Source organism: Copadichromis virginalis, linkage group LG2 (assembly GCF_057382275.1).
Source record: "Copadichromis virginalis isolate Kocher_CV1m ecotype Utaka linkage group LG2, C_Virginalis_male_GT1.1, whole genome shotgun sequence".
NCBI classification, from domain to species: domain Eukaryota; kingdom Metazoa; phylum Chordata; class Actinopteri; order Cichliformes; family Cichlidae; genus Copadichromis; species Copadichromis virginalis.
Window position 1 is genome coordinate 7,650,581 of NC_140619.1, and position 19,254 is coordinate 7,669,834.

General features: G+C 38.3%; 1 protein-coding gene across 1 annotated transcript; it reads right to left on the reverse strand.

The window, feature by feature from the left end:
• Positions 1-2,110: 2,110 nt before the first annotated feature.
• npm1b (nucleophosmin 1b) lies at positions 2,111-19,254 on the reverse strand. The gene is made up of 11 exons (XM_085469629.1): positions 19,163-19,254; positions 18,771-18,853; positions 16,864-16,983; positions 16,546-16,639; positions 16,163-16,254; positions 15,819-15,895; positions 15,562-15,625; positions 10,277-10,375; positions 6,478-6,567; positions 6,311-6,385; positions 2,111-4,856 (listed from the first exon to the last, which is right to left on the reverse strand). The coding sequence occupies exons 1-11, from the start codon at positions 19,209-19,211 to the stop codon at positions 4,803-4,805; spliced, it is 897 nt and encodes a 298-aa protein (XP_085325755.1). The 5' UTR covers positions 19,212-19,254; the 3' UTR covers positions 2,111-4,802.

Consider the following 19,254-nt stretch of genomic DNA (forward strand, 5'->3'; position numbering starts at 1 on the left):
GCCCTTCTTTCTTGGTATCTACCTGTCTGATGCCTAATTTACTGGTAATGGATGCCGGTAACTGAAGTGGAATTAAATACTGCAAGTCAATACTCCTATTTTCTTGCCACACTTAGAGAAAGTTGTAAGCCTACTTCTATAGCACCTATATTTGAACGTGTTTTCAGTGGGATTTCAATGTGCAAGAGTGTGTCAATACCTCCAGGCTGGTTCAGTCAAACCCTGGACTGGAATTCAAGTGAACTACAATAGGGGGATTTCCACGTGCTTCGCAATCGTCTTGTTTGGAACATAAAATTGTGCGTCATCCCGTGGCTGCATCTGCTAGTGCGCCTCACTTCCTCGTGGCTAGGGGGCAAAAACTCTTCAGCTGGCAGTGAAGTAATGCTTGACTCACACTTCAGGTAAAAGCTTAATCAATTTATATCATTATGAGTCTGGCTTTGAAGTTAATGCCTGGACTTCAGTGCCACCCAGTGGAGACTACAAAGGTGGATGGTTCGTCACCTTGGACTTAAATTTCTTTTAACAGCCAGATGTGTGTTGATAATTCTGTGAATGTAGTCAGAACAGATTCTTGCAAATATTTTAAAAGAAACAAAGCGTTCCCTAACCTCAGCTCTTTGGCAATGTTAAGGAACTTTACAAAGGACTGACTCAAAATATAAAGGTTGTGGAACTCTGGTATTTGGAAGCATCAGGAGATATATAATCACAGAGTTTTCATTTAGTCTGTGACAAAAAGACCAAATCTGGCGAATTTTGAAAGGTAATGTAGCCCATATGCTTCATAATTGTTTCTTTATGCTGAAATTTCACAGCCATGTTATCAACAAAGGAAACTAACAATAACATGGATAAATTGCAAACAAATGTAAAAGGTTAATGATAAATGTAGTGTAAAAGTTCATGTAGTGATGAACAACTTAACATGCTTAACATCTGACAGTCACTGGTGTTTATGCTTAGTTTCCAGTACATGAGGTTTAATGGGGGTGGTTTCTTCCCATCAACCTTAATCGTGTGACAAAGCGAATTTATGGGCATAATAAGTTCCATGTGAACGCAGCATATTTTCGATTCGTGATAATAAAAATACACTTATACCTCAGTCATCTTATATACAATATATATGGTCCAACAGTCATTTTTTGCAGTTAGGTCCAGAATTTGTTGGAAAAAGATCATTCCTGAATATTGTTTACAAAAACATAGAGGGACATTTTAATCAAAGCGCAGCATCAAGTCAATTAAACTTCTGGGATATTGATCTGGTGGGTAAAGAAGCAGAGGACGTTATTAATCATTTTAAGTGATTCGGTGTTGACGAAATTGCCAACAATTCTCCCACTAGAGAGGCAACAATGAGACAACCCCCAAAACAGGATTGGTTTTCCAGGCGGAGGCCAATGACAGCGCTTTCTTGTTTTTTCAGTAGTTTTGTATTTTGCTCGACATGGTATTATGATGCAATACCTGGGCCCTGCATTGGTTTGTTGGTTTCATCTCATTTTTTCCTTTTAGATTTTCTTTCTAGCAAAATCTAATCCGGCCTTTCAATTCTTGAGTGTAACCAGTGGTTTGCACTTTGCACCTTATGTAAACCACTGGTTTAACTCTGTATTTTTCTACTCATGATGGCATTTTATGACATTCAACATGGACAATGAAATGCCTAACGTTTTGAAATGGTTTTCAGCTCGGTTAACGGTAGCCTACCTAAAGTTGCAATCTCTTTGAAGCTTGTATTTTAAAATTATAGTCAAAAGCTGTATAATATAAATTCAGATTTCAATTGTATTTGTGCGGTCTTAAATCTGAAATCATCTCAAGATATTGTCTGCTTCATTTGTCATGAAATAACAATGGAACAGGCTTCACCTGCCCATCAAACTGCTCATTATTCAACAGTCAAATTAATTTTGAGCTCCTGAAAAGGAGACTGTATAAAAATGCCTGTAATTCCGAAACTGCTGGTGCATGATTTTTTTTTTTTATTAAACCCACTTAATTACAGCTGAAAGTCGTCACGTCAGTCACATAGTTACAAATGTGACTATAATGATACTGTCAAATGGTGTTGTCTACAGTAAAGAGGGTAGAATGTAAGTCAAAGACTTACTAGAATTTATTTTATTCAGGTAAATGTTACAGATAAGTACAAAAAAGGACGCACATGTTCCTCTCAACAAACCATTAACAATAAACTAAGTCTGATGTAGTAAATGGACACAATGCATTTTATTTTAACACACAATGGGTCAGCAAAGCTACCTAATTACAATTTATACTTGACTACATCACACAGTAAATTAAAATTTCATGTGGCTTTGTTTTGACATCCAGTCAAACTGAAGATGGGTACTAGCTTACAGTTTGTATTTTATGTTACAGGAAAAAAAAGACAACCATTTGGATGAAGTAACTAAATTCAGTGAAGTGCCATTACATGGTTTGGGACAAAGCTCGCTCAGTAAAGCGATACATGCATCACCTGCTCATCATGTACTGCCAAAAAATGAGAAACAGCTCCGTTACAAAGAGTCTGCTCCTATTATCCCTTACATTTTTTACAGCCAAATTAAACCAGATGTTTGTGATTACAAATATTATTTAAAAATAATGAGCCTTAAACATGCGTCAGCTTTCAACAAATAACAATCACTTTTTTTGCACTTGGACTTGTTTAAGGTCCTGGCTTCACCGTTGCCCAAAATATGACAAACTTACACACATCGTGTGTAAAACGAAAGATCAACAACAATCAGAACAATATTCCAGACATTTTAATAAGGGATTTTTTTTTTACTAGAACACAATATGTGAAACAAAGACTAAGAAAACAGCTCAAAGCAGTAAAAGAAACGATTAGAAAGGGCAGGATAAAACCTAAACTGCAATTGTCCAGCTGCCGGTCTTGTAAATAAAAGCAAGAAATATGTTTACACAACACAACGTTCATTAGGACTGATATGACAAAAGTATTTTTAAAAAAAATCACTCAAACACGTGCAAAGCAAAAGGACAAAAGACTGGGCCTGGCAACCTGCTGCTACTGAAACCTCAGTGTAAAGAAGACATCACTAACAATTATTAATTACATTTGGGTAAATTACAGGGCCAACTTCCATTATTAAAATTGAAGTAATACATTTTATAGCAAAAACGCTTGATAATGTAGAGTTTGAGCATATCAATTTAATTGGTTTAAGATGTGGAACATTTTGATATTAAATGAGAATAGAAACACATCATAAGCTCAGCATGAACGAAAGTTTGTTGTCATCAGAGGACTGATATATGACTGCAAACAATTACAGATATGAGTTCTTATATGTTTTTTTAAGGTGATTTACTCTGCAAAAATTGTTTTTTAATGCATTTATTTTTGTGACATCTTTTTGCCTATTTGCTTAATTTTTGCTGGGAGAAACATATTTATTGATTTTGCTGGCCAAGCTGTTAAAAAATATAATTGTATTGTATTATATTATAATGACTGATTGTGGTTTGACTAAAACAATACAGTATTCAAAAAACCGCATGTACAATCTGTAAGTCTGTAAGCGGAAATGCTTTTTAACTCCTCAAAGCTGAAATAACAAACAACTTTTATTGTCACTGACTGATTAAATTTTCTAGCTGTCAAACGGTCCTCTTTTATTAGCTGTCTTCACCATTTACATATGCGCTGCTCAAATTCACACAAAATGGGTTTATCTCAGTTTACAGTAGAGATACATTCCCCAGTCAAAAGGTTAAGACCACTTGAAAAATGGCAACAACAAAAAAAAATCAGATTTTACATGGTTGAATCCTAACAAGGTTGCAAGTTAGGGATGGATATCGAAAACCGGTTCTCAACAAGAACCAGTTTTCGATACCCATCCCTAACTTGGAACCTTGTTAAGATCCAACCAGGCAAAGTATGATTTTTGGCCATTTTTCAGGTGGTCTTAAACATTTGATCAGGACTGTATTTAAAGGCACATTCTGCATAACCTCCTCTTGCAATAATGACTGAATATGATAAACAGATGCTAATCAACCAATTTCATATATTTCCACCCAGATGCTGTTTCAATGTGACCTGCATCTTCTTCAGTATTTGAAGAAAGTGGGACGTTCAATGAGGATATCACCACCTACAGGCAAGGAAAGGAATAGCTTCTGTATTGTAACACTTACACCACCTGCAGGCAGCGTTTCAACAGTTTCAAAATTTTGTTTACTTTTTGTCAAGCACATTTGTGTTAGTGAGTCCTTCTGCTGGTATAAAAATAATACTGTTTTGCCAACAGGGCGTACGAAAGAACTAGCAACTACTAACTAGGTTAGGTTCTAAGTTTGGCCTGGTTTTGGTTTTGAATACTTCAAGTACAAGATTTATTGTTAACTAATAATGATCATATTCAGTGATACACAGGAGCTACATAAATCTGCAGGTAGTATAAATTTTAGAAACTTTTCCTTTCCTGTAGTAGCAACACAGACCCCGCCCATTGTGACGCACGCAGCTTCCCCTTGCAGCAAATCTACAGTCTGCTAAACATGAATCGAGTCTGTGAAAGAACCAACTCAATAGTTGGTCCTTTCAGTCTAGGAAAAAACGAAGAAGAAAAACATTGACACCTAAATCTATGCATTGATGGCTCTACCATATTTCAGCACTCAGTCCATTTTCATCTGATCATAGTCCTTCACGGGGCTGAAAGAAGGAGACCGATTAGGAAATCTAGCCGACTGTGCCTTTAAATGCCTTATAGGATGCAAATGTACAAATGCTTTAATGTATGTGTATGTTACTTCTTCTCAGTCTTCAGTGTTTGCACAAAACTCCAAAGACCCTTGACCACCTGTGGAAGGAGAGAGAAAAGAGGGATAACACCAAAATAAGAAACAAGGAAAGAAAGAGAAAAATTACAAATTATCTAAATGAAGTGCTATACAGCATGAGACACATGACTCACTTTTACTACAACATGCTTTTGTGCGTCTCGGCTGTGGGAACACTGAATTTGGATGGGGCTGTTGGGGGAACGACGAGGGGCTGGGTGGGGGCAGCATTACATACCAGAGTATATGACTAGGTGCTCCAGGTCTGACAGATCTCAGCCTTGGCTGATGAAACCAAAGCACTTCCACAGATGTTTCTACACAGTGGGATCAACAAGCTCTCCCTGACCCAACTCCACCCCCACTCTTTCCCTTGTCCACCCAACCCATGTGCCGCTCTAAAGAGCTTTCACCTGCTCTCATAACTGTACAGTTATTATTTAAACACTGCAAAGCAATCACATATGAATGTTCAAATAGCTCGGTTCAAGTGATCGCCATCTAACAGATGCCTTAATACAGAAAACACAACTTCACTATCTGACACACTGCCCAGAATCATTAAGTCTACAGTGATCATCTAAGGGTTTAAGGGTGATTAATTCATGCTTTGCAAAATAATGTGCAGGGGATGTTGTTTTTCTTCTGAAACGACAGAAGCTGCATTAGAAAAGATTTAAGGCTTGCATTTGGTCAAAGGCCTTGAAAGCGAAAAAGGCTGGTACCACGCACATACCACCAGTCGCTTCATTAGGGCTACAAAAGACACACTTCCATTAAATCACCGTGAAAGAGTTTGCCTTGGCAGGTGTACTCCCAAATCCATCTCGCAAGAGCCCACCGAAACAGTGTGAATATAATTCAAAGAGTACACACTGTGCTGGAGAAACATTTGAGGCAAACTGAACAGAATAAGGTATGAGGAGAGTGAGAGGAAGAATAACGTATGCCCGGTTATACATCATGGCAATGAGCTCTTACAGATAAAATGAGTTTGGGCATAAATGCGACTGCTAACACTCTACATCTGAAGGAGTATTCCTAGAAACCTGGCGGAAAACAGCCACTCTTGGGTGAGCGTTTATGAGACCAATTACACAGACTGCAGAACAGCAGAAAATTGATGAGAACTGCACATGGGATAAAAATGTACAAACTTAAAGGGAGCACATATACACATCCCTTATTATGCTCATCTCAGGCATATTTCTGGTGTGAGCACAGGCCTCTCTCACCTGCTATTCAAAGCTTTTATTTACAAGGGACAGCCAATCGGACAAACGCTGGCTTAAATGGAAGCTAAAGGGGCTGCTCCAACATATTGGATAAAGATTATTTTGAACTGTGAGGAATGAAAAACTATTCTAGAAGGGCCCAAAAAGATATACATGAAGTTGGAAATAAGCACAACAGGTCCGCTTTAATAATTTACATAAGCAAAAAGCTCTCACAACACTGTACAAAGATTACTTACTTGTTTGTCTGAGATTTTAAAAGCACTTCTCAAGTAATTCTCAAACTTCGGCTCTGTCTTTGGAAGTGGCTTTCCCTGAAGAAAAGGACAATTAAATCATCATAATCTTAACTGTCATTAAATTATGAAGGATCATTTAAAAACAAATAAAAAAACAGCAGCCTTACCTCCTTGGCTGCAGTTGACAACTTGCTCTTAATCTCAGGCAGAGATTTAGATGGGCCGGGCTGTTGTTTGTCTTTTCCCAGGGCAGGTGTCTGGAAAAGTACATCAACTAGATAAGACACTAGAAATTTACAGAGCTATAGATAAAATGATGGCTTCAGATTATGCCACAGCATTTCATCGTTAACACAAGCTCAGTTCTTGCCATCAGTATTATTTTGCTAAAATGAACCAAACACACAGTTGCTAAATTTAGCATGCTGCTGATTAATTAATCTGTTGACCAACAGGCCAGTCTGGGCAAAAGCCCTGTTGTGACCCACTTAGCCTTGGTCTGTGTTTAAAGCCTTGGCGTGGGCAACCAGCTGGAAGGGGATAAAAGAATTGGAGAGGACAACAAATTCTAGCCTAATTACACCATCATCCTTTTTTTAACAAATACATCAGGTACAAATTATGTTTTTATTGTCTGCAAGCAGGAGAGGGCAAGCCCTGACTCTCCAGTGAGCAATTCAGGTTGTTTGTCAAGTGTTTTCCATTGAAGAAAAGTTTCTCAAACACTGAATTCGAAAGAAAAAAAGTGCAACTTTAGCTTTTATGGCTGCTGTCAGTAAAAGATTTCTACTGAATATCAAATTATTGATTTGCACAAATAAAGCAACAGATTTTCTTTTCAACAGACAGTACTGTCTGGGCAAAAAGCAGCCACTCATTTCTGTATATTTTCATTGGAAAATGGAAAACAGGTGCAGTGATTTATTGAAACATGTAAACATAAATGGAAATACAGTATATCAGGTAAAAACAGAGTTTGCTTTCTGCCGATCAAAATATAAAGAAATTATGTGTAGCTCAAGAATTTTGCACAGTACTGTATTTACTACCAATGGTCAGGATTAAAAAAAACAATACTATCACCAGATTTGCAACAGTAAATGTTTCAAAACACAAAGACTTTGCTGTGTTTCTGAGGAAGAGAAGTGCGAGCACTGAACTAGTAGGCCAATAGGTGTGTCCAGACCTGGGCAGCCAACGACTCAGGTCCTCAATTAGCAAGTGTCTGAATGTGACACAACAAAAACACACATACGCCATACTCTGTTACTGCATGTTATGCAAGCCATGGAGCTTGCCCCTACATGCAAAGCGGAGTGTGGAATTCAGCGAAATTGCAGGGTTTCATTGATAGCCAGAGACACATTGGAAAGATGACAGTGTATAGATGTACAGAGAAACTCTATACCCACTCTATAGTCAACCAACTGTATGTCTGTGTGCCTGCATTACGACACTATACTATTTCATGGTGACATCTAGCAGCTCACTAGTTAACAAGGACATAGAAATCACTATGTTTGTAGTGTCATTCCTACTGGAACTAGAGGTCATTATATGTATCTTTAATTTTAGATACTGAGTCAAAATGTGCTGATTGCAAAAAAAAGAACAATAACTGCATAACATAATATATGTAATGTCTTGCCATGCATAACCTAAGTTTAACAGGCCTTCCAGGAGAAGCTCTCATCTTCCAAATACCAGACCCAAAATTTTGTAATTAGTCGTACACGTGTAGCCACAATGCCCTGTCCCTGCCTCTGAGAGATCAGGTTCTCTTTTAATAGCAGAGATTAAAAGGTATAAAATGAACAAAACCTTGGCACACACATACCACACTAAGAAAATGGCCTTTTTTCTGGCTCCTAGCCAGACAAATGCACTACACGTTTATTATTTACAGGCAGCTCTCCACTTCCAAGGGACAGCTGTGGACCTGAAACAGCTGATAAACACACAAAGCCAACAAGCTTTTTCATCTGGCCCAGACACTGATTACAGATGCCATGAGACATGGAACTTAATCACAAGCACGCTATCATTTGATGTAATCTCTCATCTTCAATCCAGTGCAAATACATGGTTGTGACATTTTTGCTCATCAGGGCTGTTCAGGGATAGTAATTGTCATTTTGCTGGAATGAAAACCTTGGAGGCACAAGTAGGGGGAAAATGTCAGGTCACACGGAAAAAAAGTGACTCTCATCCTATAAAGCCTCTGTATCTACAGGTACTTTAATGAGTTGATCTTTTGGTCTATCTTTGAGTCCAAATGGTAAAATGACAGATTGACAAAAGATATTAAAGCACTTACAAGATATGCACCTGCTGTAACACATGCCAATCAGTCGCTAAAACAATGACTCAAACCCTTGTGGGATAAGGCTGAGTGAAGTAGTTAACAACTTTACGACTCTGACGTGTGCTCGAAGGCATCGGCTTCGCCAAACCCATCAATCAACCGACACCAGCTGCAAGATAAAGTTACTTCAGATCAGCGCAACTCGAGTTAGCTGGTTCTCACGTCGAGCCTGTTATACAAGAAGGTGCAGCTACACGCTGGGCCGTGAGAGGTGAGAACCATGGTACTGGCAACAGATCTGACAAGCCAATCTAATGACCAGTCACCTGCATTTAGGAACGAAAAAAACAGACACCCACACCCGCTTCCTCGCTCCTCAGGGGCATCTGGAAGCGCAAGCTGCACCAGACATCAAACACTGGTAATGAGAGCAATTGGGAGAAGGTGTGTCCAGGAAGTGAGGGGTGTGAAGAGGTGGTGGAGAGAGAACAGTTGTGAAGAAGCTGAGAGGGGATGGAAGCATTCAAAGCACCACAGGCAAGAAAGTTAAACCAGCAGGTTGGTTTGGGGCGATTTAGTTGCCCATTGGCTAATCCCCAAGAGCATTTCAAGAGTCGCTGTGTTATGTCTGGACAACAACTACTGCATTATAAACTGCGCTCACCCATACAGCATGCCCTTCAGGGCACTACACCTTCAGGGGTTCGGTAATCCTGTGGCTTAGTGTTTAACATGACAAAAAAAAAAAAATCACAAAGCTTTCCATCAAGATGTCAGACGAGAAACGATAATCTTCTCACGCGCCCTGTCTGCGTAAGTGAGCGCAAGTCATGTTTCTATCATACAAACAGACAACATTCGCATACCAACACGTAACACCTTATCTGAGCCGAGTTTCTGTCCAAGTATTTTCTTTCACAGTAACATGCTTTGAGAAGTATGTAAACCTGCAGAGAAGCTTGACAATTTGTTTTTCTTAAAGTGTGCGCGAGCTACAGAGGGGTGAGGGGCATCAAAGGTGGCTGCAACTTAAGATGGCGAGGTCAAGCTAAAAGGTCGCAGGTTTAAACCTTGCCCCAGGAAACCCGTTTAGAGGTCAGGTGTGTTTGCTTAAAGACAGGCAGAGTTCAAGCTTTAGGTTTTCAGAAGTGGCTGTCCAAGACATTCCATCGAAGAAATTAACTATCAGGTTGAACTAATTGCACCGTGCATTTATCACATTCCTTGGCTTTGGAATGGGAAGGCTCTCCAAGTTTTTTGTGTGTCTTTTCCCCTCCATTTGGTGAGCCTGCATTTTTTCAATTGATAATGGCAGTAAATGCAAACAACCAATTTAGCAAAGTTCCCTCACCTTCTGTAAAACATTATGTAATTGTGTACTTTTTTATCCACTCTTCTGTAAAACTTTTCATCATCTATTGTTTGTATACTTGTTTCTATGCCTAACACGACACATTTCTTCAGAAATACAACTACTGGCTTTGACTTTACCCTGCTGTAACTAGTGACATAATAAAAAAATTCCCATAAAAATTGCAATGTTACACATTTTCTTAAACACTTTTGATCTGGAGTACAACGGTTAACAACTGGGTATTTTAAATACCCACAAGCCAACCGCAGGTAAACAAAGATTTACTTCGGAAATCTTTTGGGCATACCTTAATCTGTGGTTTGACAGCTGATCCTGAGGCTTTTCCTGCAGGGCCATTTTGTTTTACTGGAGTCTTGTTGGGCTTCTTAGGTGAGGACTCCGGGATCTGAGGAAATGAACAACATTCCCAGTAAGATATCTCAGAGCTCCATAGAAATGTGTGTACTTTAAACAGCTCAATTCACCACACCGGGTTCCTGAAATTCATAAAGATGTTAATGCTTTCTTAATGCATGCACTACAGCCCTGAGCTTTCCTTCATACTATCTGACAGAGATACTGTTTGGAACATGTAAAACTTTTTAACCTATCAGCTCCTTTGTACAAAGACTATGTCCACACGGATTTAGCGCTGGTAATTGTCTAGTAAATTCAGAGCGACTGAGGGGGCATCATGCATCTTACACACATGCATCTCTGAATCTGTCTATTTCTGCTGTGTGCTGTAAATGAGAAAATTCAAGTTTGGATCATTTTTAGAATTTATGTGTGAGAACAGCTAGTGGCAGTTAATCACGCTAAACAAAACCAAAAGTGACAGACTGAAGTTACTTAACTGCTGTTGTTCATTGCTGACAACTCAATGAAGCCTGCCCTCGTGTTCTGACCAACTCAACTAACTAAATATTCAATGCAACACATGTGGCTCAGTTTAGACTGCTGGCCATTTACAATTTCCTAACCCTCTAAAAATCTGTATCCCACTGATGTTCTTGCTAAACGCAATGCCCCCCTTTTATAGCCGATAAATAATAAATGGCAAGTGACAAAACATTATCCTCATTTGCAGTAACTCCATTTCTTGTTTTGCCATGACTTGTCACAATATTTTCTCCCACTCCTATAAGGTGTTACTGCTTCATGTGTGCATAAAAAAGCACAAGAAAAAGGCCAAGAAAAGTAAAACCTAAACCAAAAAAGAGAAAAGAAATAGCATCAGTTATAAGGTTATGCAGCTAATTAGATATGACAGCAAAACAATTGCCTTCCTTTGTATGTTAAAAGCATACCTTTAATAGTGCTAATCATTAATTAAGGACTACACTTAATTAGTGATTTCTCATTGATCAGGTACTTAGTACCCAGACAACCTGTAATTGTTGCACTGGATTCCTTCCCGTCAGGTTTTGATTGCTCTCAGTCACATATGTAATTACCTTGGAAAAGCTGGCAAGTACCTGAATATCCTAAGCAGCAAATCCTTTCTTGCAATCACTGGTATTCACCTTGGAATGGACTAGAAGTGTAATTGCCTGTGTTGACACAAATGCTACAATGCAATCACACATGTAATATCCTACAGCAACGCCTGCAATATAAGATGCTGGAAGTAACAGTGAGGTTTCAAAGCCTTAATTCCTGAAGGACAAAATTCAATCAAGAGAAACTAAACATCATCATGGATGCATCTGAGTCTACCAAATAGAATCTGTACATCAACATTTGTATCTCATTTTTCTGTTTTATATGGTTATATTACACCAACCATCTGAATTTCCTGACCTCTAAAATACCCCCAAAAATGTTGGGGGTATTTCAGACAAATTGTGGAGAAATTTGAATGAGATTAGGATGAGCACAACGATTATACCAAGGGTTAGGGTTATGTAGGTACCCAGTCAAAAAGGGCTTTACGACCAATGCAAACCTGCAACTCTTGTAATTTTTAAAGTTTAATTAAAAAATATCTACCACATCTACCCAAACACAGAGATTCTGTAATATGTCAGCAGGTGGATGACCTCGGAAACTCTTGTTTTTCCATTGTTTTTTTGTTTTCTTCACACCTTTCTACCATCTCTTTCCAACTCAGGAGTTATGAAGGTATTCTGGGTGCGACTTTAGAGCGCTCATGTTGCTACAAAGCACTAAGACCCATTCACAGAAAGAGGAAACCAAAGACCAACTCTTGAAGGATGATGAGATGAGTGACACGCGTGTCAGCTTGTAGTAAAGAACATTTTCCAGTCTTTCAACAGGCTCAACAGTTATTACAGTCCATTAATAATGATATTAAGTGTTTAGAGAGAGCACGAAATCTTCCAATCAATAGGCAATTTGCTGTCCAGTAAATTTGAGTAAAGAACATTTATAAACCCTGTACAAATCTGTTGCAAGAAACACAAAAGTAGTGTGTAATTATTTAAAACACGTGAGATTCCGTGACAATACTAATCTACACAAGAACAGCTTAATATCCTGATTACCTGTTCATCAAAAATACATGATCAAATAATAACAAGAAATGTAGATTCATATGAAAAAGGATTTGATTCAATTTTGATACTGAATATGTCTGAGATGTTTTGGGTCCTATTCAGTACAGTATGGAGGTTTGACAAGAAAAAGAAAGCAAAATATAGCTTGAAACACAGCTGAATTAGCAGTAAAAAAAAAGGGATAATAATTGTTCCCAGCCCTACTTCCCCAAAGCTTTGTGCTTTCATTATTAAAGAATGAGACAGGGTAGCTATTGAGCTAAAGAGACGAAGGGTGAAAAAAAGGATTAAGGTCATGGAAGGAATGGGGTGTGGGGTGCAGGAGGAATTGGAAGAGAAGACAACAGAATAAATCAACAGGTGACAGAAATGCTCAGCTGTCATCTGACCCTGAGGGAAGGATCGGCGCTCACGTCGCAGGTATGCGCATCTGCCCTGCTTTGATCTTTTGCCTGGCAGAGTTTGCACTTGGATAGCGTGCTTTTAAAAAAATAGAAGAACGAAATCACAAACAGACACCGACGTAAAAATGAGGCAGATACACACACACGCACCCACACACTTGCAAGCGATTGTGGTAACATGCAAAACAAGTGTTCAAAGGCAAAACCCAGGTGCAAAGCTGAAATGGCATGAGAAACGATAAAAAGGAGCAATCATATTAACAGTGGGATGACAGAGGGACAAAGATATGCAGTGTTTCAGAAAAATGGTTGAAGATGTTTCCCATAACTGAAGTGCATGTGCGTGTGAGCACGCATGGGTGAGAAACAGTATGTAGAGTGCAGTTCTCTGCTTATGCGCTACCAGAATGAAGTGCATTTGTTTGCAGACTTTGTGCATTTACGCTAGAGGTTATATGTACTTATATGTTCAAATGTGCATGTCTACTAAAGTGTATTTATCCCTTTATATGGGTGTGTGTGTGTGTGTGTGTGTGTGTGTGTGTGTGTGTGTGTGTGTGTGTGTGTCTGCTTACGCACAGCATAACATACTGTTGTCTTGCTGGTGAGACGGTGAGAATTCAAGCAGATTACAGAGAAGAAATCCGATCATTACACCACACAGACCCTGTGTTTTACTCTAGGAAAACAGGTGGGTACTTGAGCGAACAGGATGAAAAAGTTCCATGTTTTGTCTCATACAAAGAGGTGGACGGTCAGCGAGTGCACGAATGGGGAGGGCCTGCTAAAATGAAATGCTACTGTAGCATACAGTGAGTGGAAGTTTAAATGATGTGGTTAAAAAAAAGGGTTAGAGAAATTCTTTCTAGACACACACGCACACACAAACAAACACTAAGGGGACGCTAATGGCTGCCCTGACATCTAGTGGACAACAAAGGCTCAGAAACACAAATACATTCCACTGTAAAAATCAGAGTTACTGAACCGCAAGAAACTTTGTTTGAACTAAAATGACAGAACAAATGAGTCAATAAACAAAAGATCAATAAATGTTTATGCAATAATACTAAAAGTGAAACTAAGATGTGGAAATATCCACAGCTCTCAAAGACAGGCTGGAAAAATGTGTCCTTGCATCTAATGAATTTTGTCAAATACAAATTATCCGAGCCTATCAGATAGTAGCTTCTCAAATGGGGGTAACAGCACCCTGAGAATTGCTCTAGCTCTACTAATCTATCAAGTGCCTTAAAAAGCTCATAGAAAAGAAAGCAAGAAAGCAATAAACAACTCAATTCACTGTGAGTGGAAATAAACAAAATGTACTTGCCCTTCTTCTCTGTAATTATGACCGCAACAAAGCAATGAAAACGCTGTGTATGGAAAAGTAGTTTGATCATGGCAGTTTCCTCTCAGGTACTGAAAACTACAAAGATCCGCAATGATCTGCTTGTGTTTTTTACCAAGCTTAAAGGGCAACGGTCATCACAGTACATTACATGATAAATGTTTGGTTCAATATGATTTAAATAGCAAAATTCGAGACACTGATGGTGATGGCATCTCTTTGTTAGCTTTTTATTGTTGTTTTCTTTAACTAAAAAGTTGTAAATAAAAAGTTTTTTCTGGACAGAAGCTCTAAAAAGTTAAACAATTTTTATTAATATTCAGAGATATTCCAATTTAACTGCTCATTATGTTCTTAGGGTTAAAAAAAACAACTAAATTCTGATGAGCACTGGTTCATATTAATTTTGTAGCAACGTTTCCCAAACATACTTCCAGAAATGGTTATGAAATGTAAACAGTCCTCTTTATTTATTTACAATGACACTAACGTTAATACTTAAATGAGCAAGGACAGAATCGTATGTTTCTCTCCTTCAAGCTGTATGACTGGGGTTAAACAGAAATGATATTTTCGGCATGTACAAGTCCACTTGGGTCCTGGTGACTCTCGAGGCGGCAGACTTCAAAGAAGCATCACAGGAATCAGTACTTGGCCACTGAGTCTCCAGCTGTCTGTGTCCACAACCTAAGTATAATCCAGGCTTTATCTGGTGCCACGTTCCAATAACACTCTTTCAGTGGGCCAGTTGGTGTGCAGCATTTTTATAAACAAATGAAGGTTTATAAACGTCAAGTCAGACGAGTTTGATGAAGCAAATAGGTGATTTCTGCTTTTCTAAAGTTGTTTAACGCACAAACTTTAAAAAATATGGTGAGAATCAGGTCAGATTATCCTTTCTCACATATAGCACAACGCAAGACACTGCCCACTTTTGACACACTCACTACTGGAAATATTCTGTTTAATTTAGCAAAGGGTGCTGCCTAAATCAAAGATGCAGAAAGCAGGCACATGATATGTCTGTGTAGGTTCTCAGTCATCCAGGTCAAGTTAGTCCAAGCAGCTTGGAAAGAAAGCAAGCTTCTTCACTTTTCAAGAAGCTCCTCGGATGTCTTCAAGAAACTTCCAGTCACTTTCTTTCCAAGATTACAAATCCAAACTGCATTTATCACAAACTCCATGATACACAAATGTTTTTATTTGACCATATTTCCTCCATATTTGATTGTACCTCAAACCTACTCTCATATTTTTTAACATGGAGAACCTTAAGGTTGATTGTTATTTGTAATAAAACAAAACGGATGAAGCTTACCTTTGTAAGCACTTTTCCCACATTCTTCTGTGGCTTCACATCATTTTCATCACTGTCATCATCGCTACAAGAAGCAAGTAAGCTGGTTAAAAGCTACACTGCTCGATGTTTGTGCCCAAAATTTACAAAAAAACACACACACAAAATAATAGATTTTATACTATGAGTTCACAAAGATGTTATCTTTTAGAATGCAAAATTATTTAGAAAACTAAGCCAATTAAATAAACAAATAAATGAATAAAATAAAAACATACTCATCATCATCTTCATCACTGTCTTCTTCATCATCATCATCATCGTCACCATCATCAGAATCCATCTTCAGCTTTTTCTACAAGAAATATGAATCGTCTTTTTGTCAAAAACAACATTTGAGGCTTATTTGTGGTGTCAGAATAAGTAACAGTGCACTTTAATGCTGACGTCCCGCGATAGCATCTTATCACCGATTACTAAACGTGACAACCATTAAACAGAAGGCTATGCAGTAAGCCACCACCTCGGCAGGAGAACAATTTCTGTAAACAATGATTAGTTTTGCTATAAGTGCAAATATAAAACATTTAAAGCAATGTAATACGACAATGTCAATAACTACCATTGGGGGTTTCTTCCCTGCCAGCAGATTTGCAGGCCGCTTTACCGGCGACGAATTGTTCTCCTCCTCTTCGTCATCAGACTCCTTCACACCTGACAGAGCGAACACACTGGTCACATATTGTCAAACAATCATACAACTTTTCTTTATGTTATTTTACCCCAAAACATTGTTTTAGAAGAAAAACTTACTCAAAAAATTAAGTGTAAAGTCATATGTGGACTTTTTTCGGGCTGGAAAATTTGACCCTGTATTGTTTTACCGAGCATGAAGGTCAGACTTACAACTTGCTATTTTTCCACTGACAAGGTCTTCAGTAGGTATGCCTACTTTATTTTAACAATGAGGCAAATAGTTACCTGAGTCTTAACCTTAATACTCACTAATAAAATGTTGCCCGCTTATGTAAACTGGTCCAGAACCAGACTGGAGACGGAAGGTAACTGGAGGTGTAATCTCAAATCCACCTAAACTCATCTGGAGAAAAACATAGCAGGAAGGAAGATGACATTATAAGTATTTTGTCAACGATTTATGAATTATTTATATTTATCAGAACAGTGTAATGTTTGTATTTATGGTTCTGAGAAAATGCCTTTTCTTTTTAGTTCTCTTTTTTATTAGGCATGAAGACCGTAAAAACAAGTTAATTTAAACCAGAAGCCTCTTAAATACTTCTGTCAGTGTTGGTGCTGACTCACAGAGGGCAGGACGGAAGGTTTAAGGACAGCTAGCGGCACTTTTGTCGTCTTCCCGTCGTAAGTGAGGCCTTCAACTTCCACCATGTGGAACTTATCTTCAGCCTCAGCTCCCAGACACACCTGGAACAAAATAACAGTGTGCTATATAACACTACCTCCATGTACTGGCAAAATGTCTCTCTTTTTTTTTTTTTTTGGTGCAAACATAAACTGTTCTTGTTAATGTTACTGTTAATCTGATTAAACTCCTGTTTTATCATCTATAAATAGCCTACTGCATCAGTAAGGTTAGTAGACTAACGCTGTGAATGCTCCATGACAATAAATAAATAAATAAATATAAATTAATACCAAAAATCCAATATGTTAACATTTCAGAAATCGTGTTCTCAGGAGAATATAAAATAGAGCCGAAACTCCAATCCGCTGCTCACTAGCTCACAAACTACTGGTAAGGAACTTCTAATAAACAATTGCTAGGGTGCAAGGAGTGGGGTTTTTTTCAATGTGGGATTTTTTGATCCTTCAACCAGCAGCCTTCCCTCATGCATCTGATTAGGCTAAACACCCAGTTTAAGTCTGTTTAGTCCATATTTGCCATACATGCAATTTATTTTCTTTCAAAGCTCTTCTTTGGATGTCAGCTGCCTTTTATTCAGTTCTGTCAAGATGATCCCACACTGCTTCAATAAGGTTCAGGTCTGGGCTCTGGGGAGGTCAAACCACGACTGACTGGAATCTTTCATTGTGTTTTTTTTAATTGAGATATGCTTTTATTGCACTAGGTGTATTCTGGATTATTGTCAGGATGAAAAATGAAGCCATTAACAAATCTGACAGGTTTTTTTCTACATTCTGTTTTTCAGAAATAGCGACACTCACCCTTTCGCCTGACCTCATCCGTACATAAGGCAATTTGAACCAAAAATGTTAAATCTGGATTCATTTCTCCATGAGACCTGTTACTAGTCACTTTCTGTCCAGTTCTTGTGTATTTTGGCATAACACAGACTTTTCTCCCCATTTCCTTTCCTTTAAAATGGCTTTTCGACAGCCACCCTTCCACTTACACAATTTCTGATAAGATTTTAGTAACTAGTACATGGAAGAAAGATCTGATGTCTCAGGTCCTGTTTCAAGTCTTTGCTGGATTTATTTCCTGTTTCTTAAGGATATGACTGTAAATAGTTTTTTCATACTGCCACTTCTTTTTTTTTGGTCCTCCACATGTCCTGTTTCCTCAATTGTTTTTAAGGAAACAGTATACACCATGTCAACATAAGCCAAGACTTTGGCTGATAGCCCTTCGGGAATCACTTTGTCAATGCAAAAACCAAAAAAACCAAAAAATCCTACTACATGGCTGTCAAATTCTCTTATGTTTGCCATTTTTCGTAACAGATTATTTGTTTTTGCTACAGATTGCAAGTAGTCGATTTTCAGAAAAGAACAGCAAATGAGTGAGAAAGCACCAAATTTCCAAAGAAAAGCTTTGAAAGACCTCCAGAAATCCTGAGGAAATATTGCTCAAGACCAATTTATAATAGGCTCTTAGGAAGCGAATTATAGAAAATTTGAGGGGTGGATGTCTTTTAGGGGTAGATATATTTTAAATTATATATACATACTATATGTAATATTATTCTCTCTGTTTATTGCCTACACCTTTATCTTCACGTGCCATAACAAAGGCATTTCCCAATTTCTGGATAATTAATATCTTATCGCGATAAAACAAACTATGTTATTACGAATTTACAAGACACATAACAATTTATCGCGAGAGTATAGCATTAAAGAATAACAGCGCTCAATGTCGATCTCGGCTTCCGTAGTTAATAGCCGTATTAGTCAAAGAATTAATTTTTTCAAGACCAGGCAAACGCGATCTAAAGTCTGATTCTTACTGCTTTCAGTGACAGCTGCTGCTCCGTTTCATCGCCGTCTAGGTCAACTTTGAATTCCCGTTTGTCCGATTTCAAGGTGCAACCTGAGGGGGAAACAATACGTGTAACCAACCGTGGGTTGCGCTCGTCTTAAATAAACATACGCACATGCATATCATTTTATCAGATAAAGAGGTGTATATACATTTTGCTTCTTTACGTGGCTCCACGCCATGCTCTGCTAGCTAACAAAAGAGCTGAATTGGCGCGAGTGGGAGGGGGTAAGCAGGCTAGCCAGCTGTTTAGCTATCTTCCGATTAAAAATCTCCAGTGGCTATTTGTGCATGACAACATGACGTTAAAACTGATTGTGCAAACAAAAAAATCGGGTTTGTCAGAATTAGCGAGCTCACCAAATAAGTACATTTGTGGTCTGCTCATATCTGAGATATCGTCCTCCATCTTTGTAGTGGGTGGATACAGTTCCGTAAACTCGTATGACGGA

Coding starts and splice junctions, on each gene's coding strand:
- npm1b (XM_085469629.1), bottom strand. CDS start 19,211: ATGGAGGACGATATCTCAGATATGAGCAGACCACAAATGTACTTATTT. Junction 15,626..15,818: donor AGTGATGAAGATGATGATGA/GTATGTTTTTAT, acceptor TGCTTCTTGTAG/CGATGATGACAGTGATGAAA. Junction 6,386..6,477: donor TGTCAACTGCAGCCAAGGAG/GTAAGGCTGCTG, acceptor CCTTTTCTTCAG/GGAAAGCCACTTCCAAAGAC.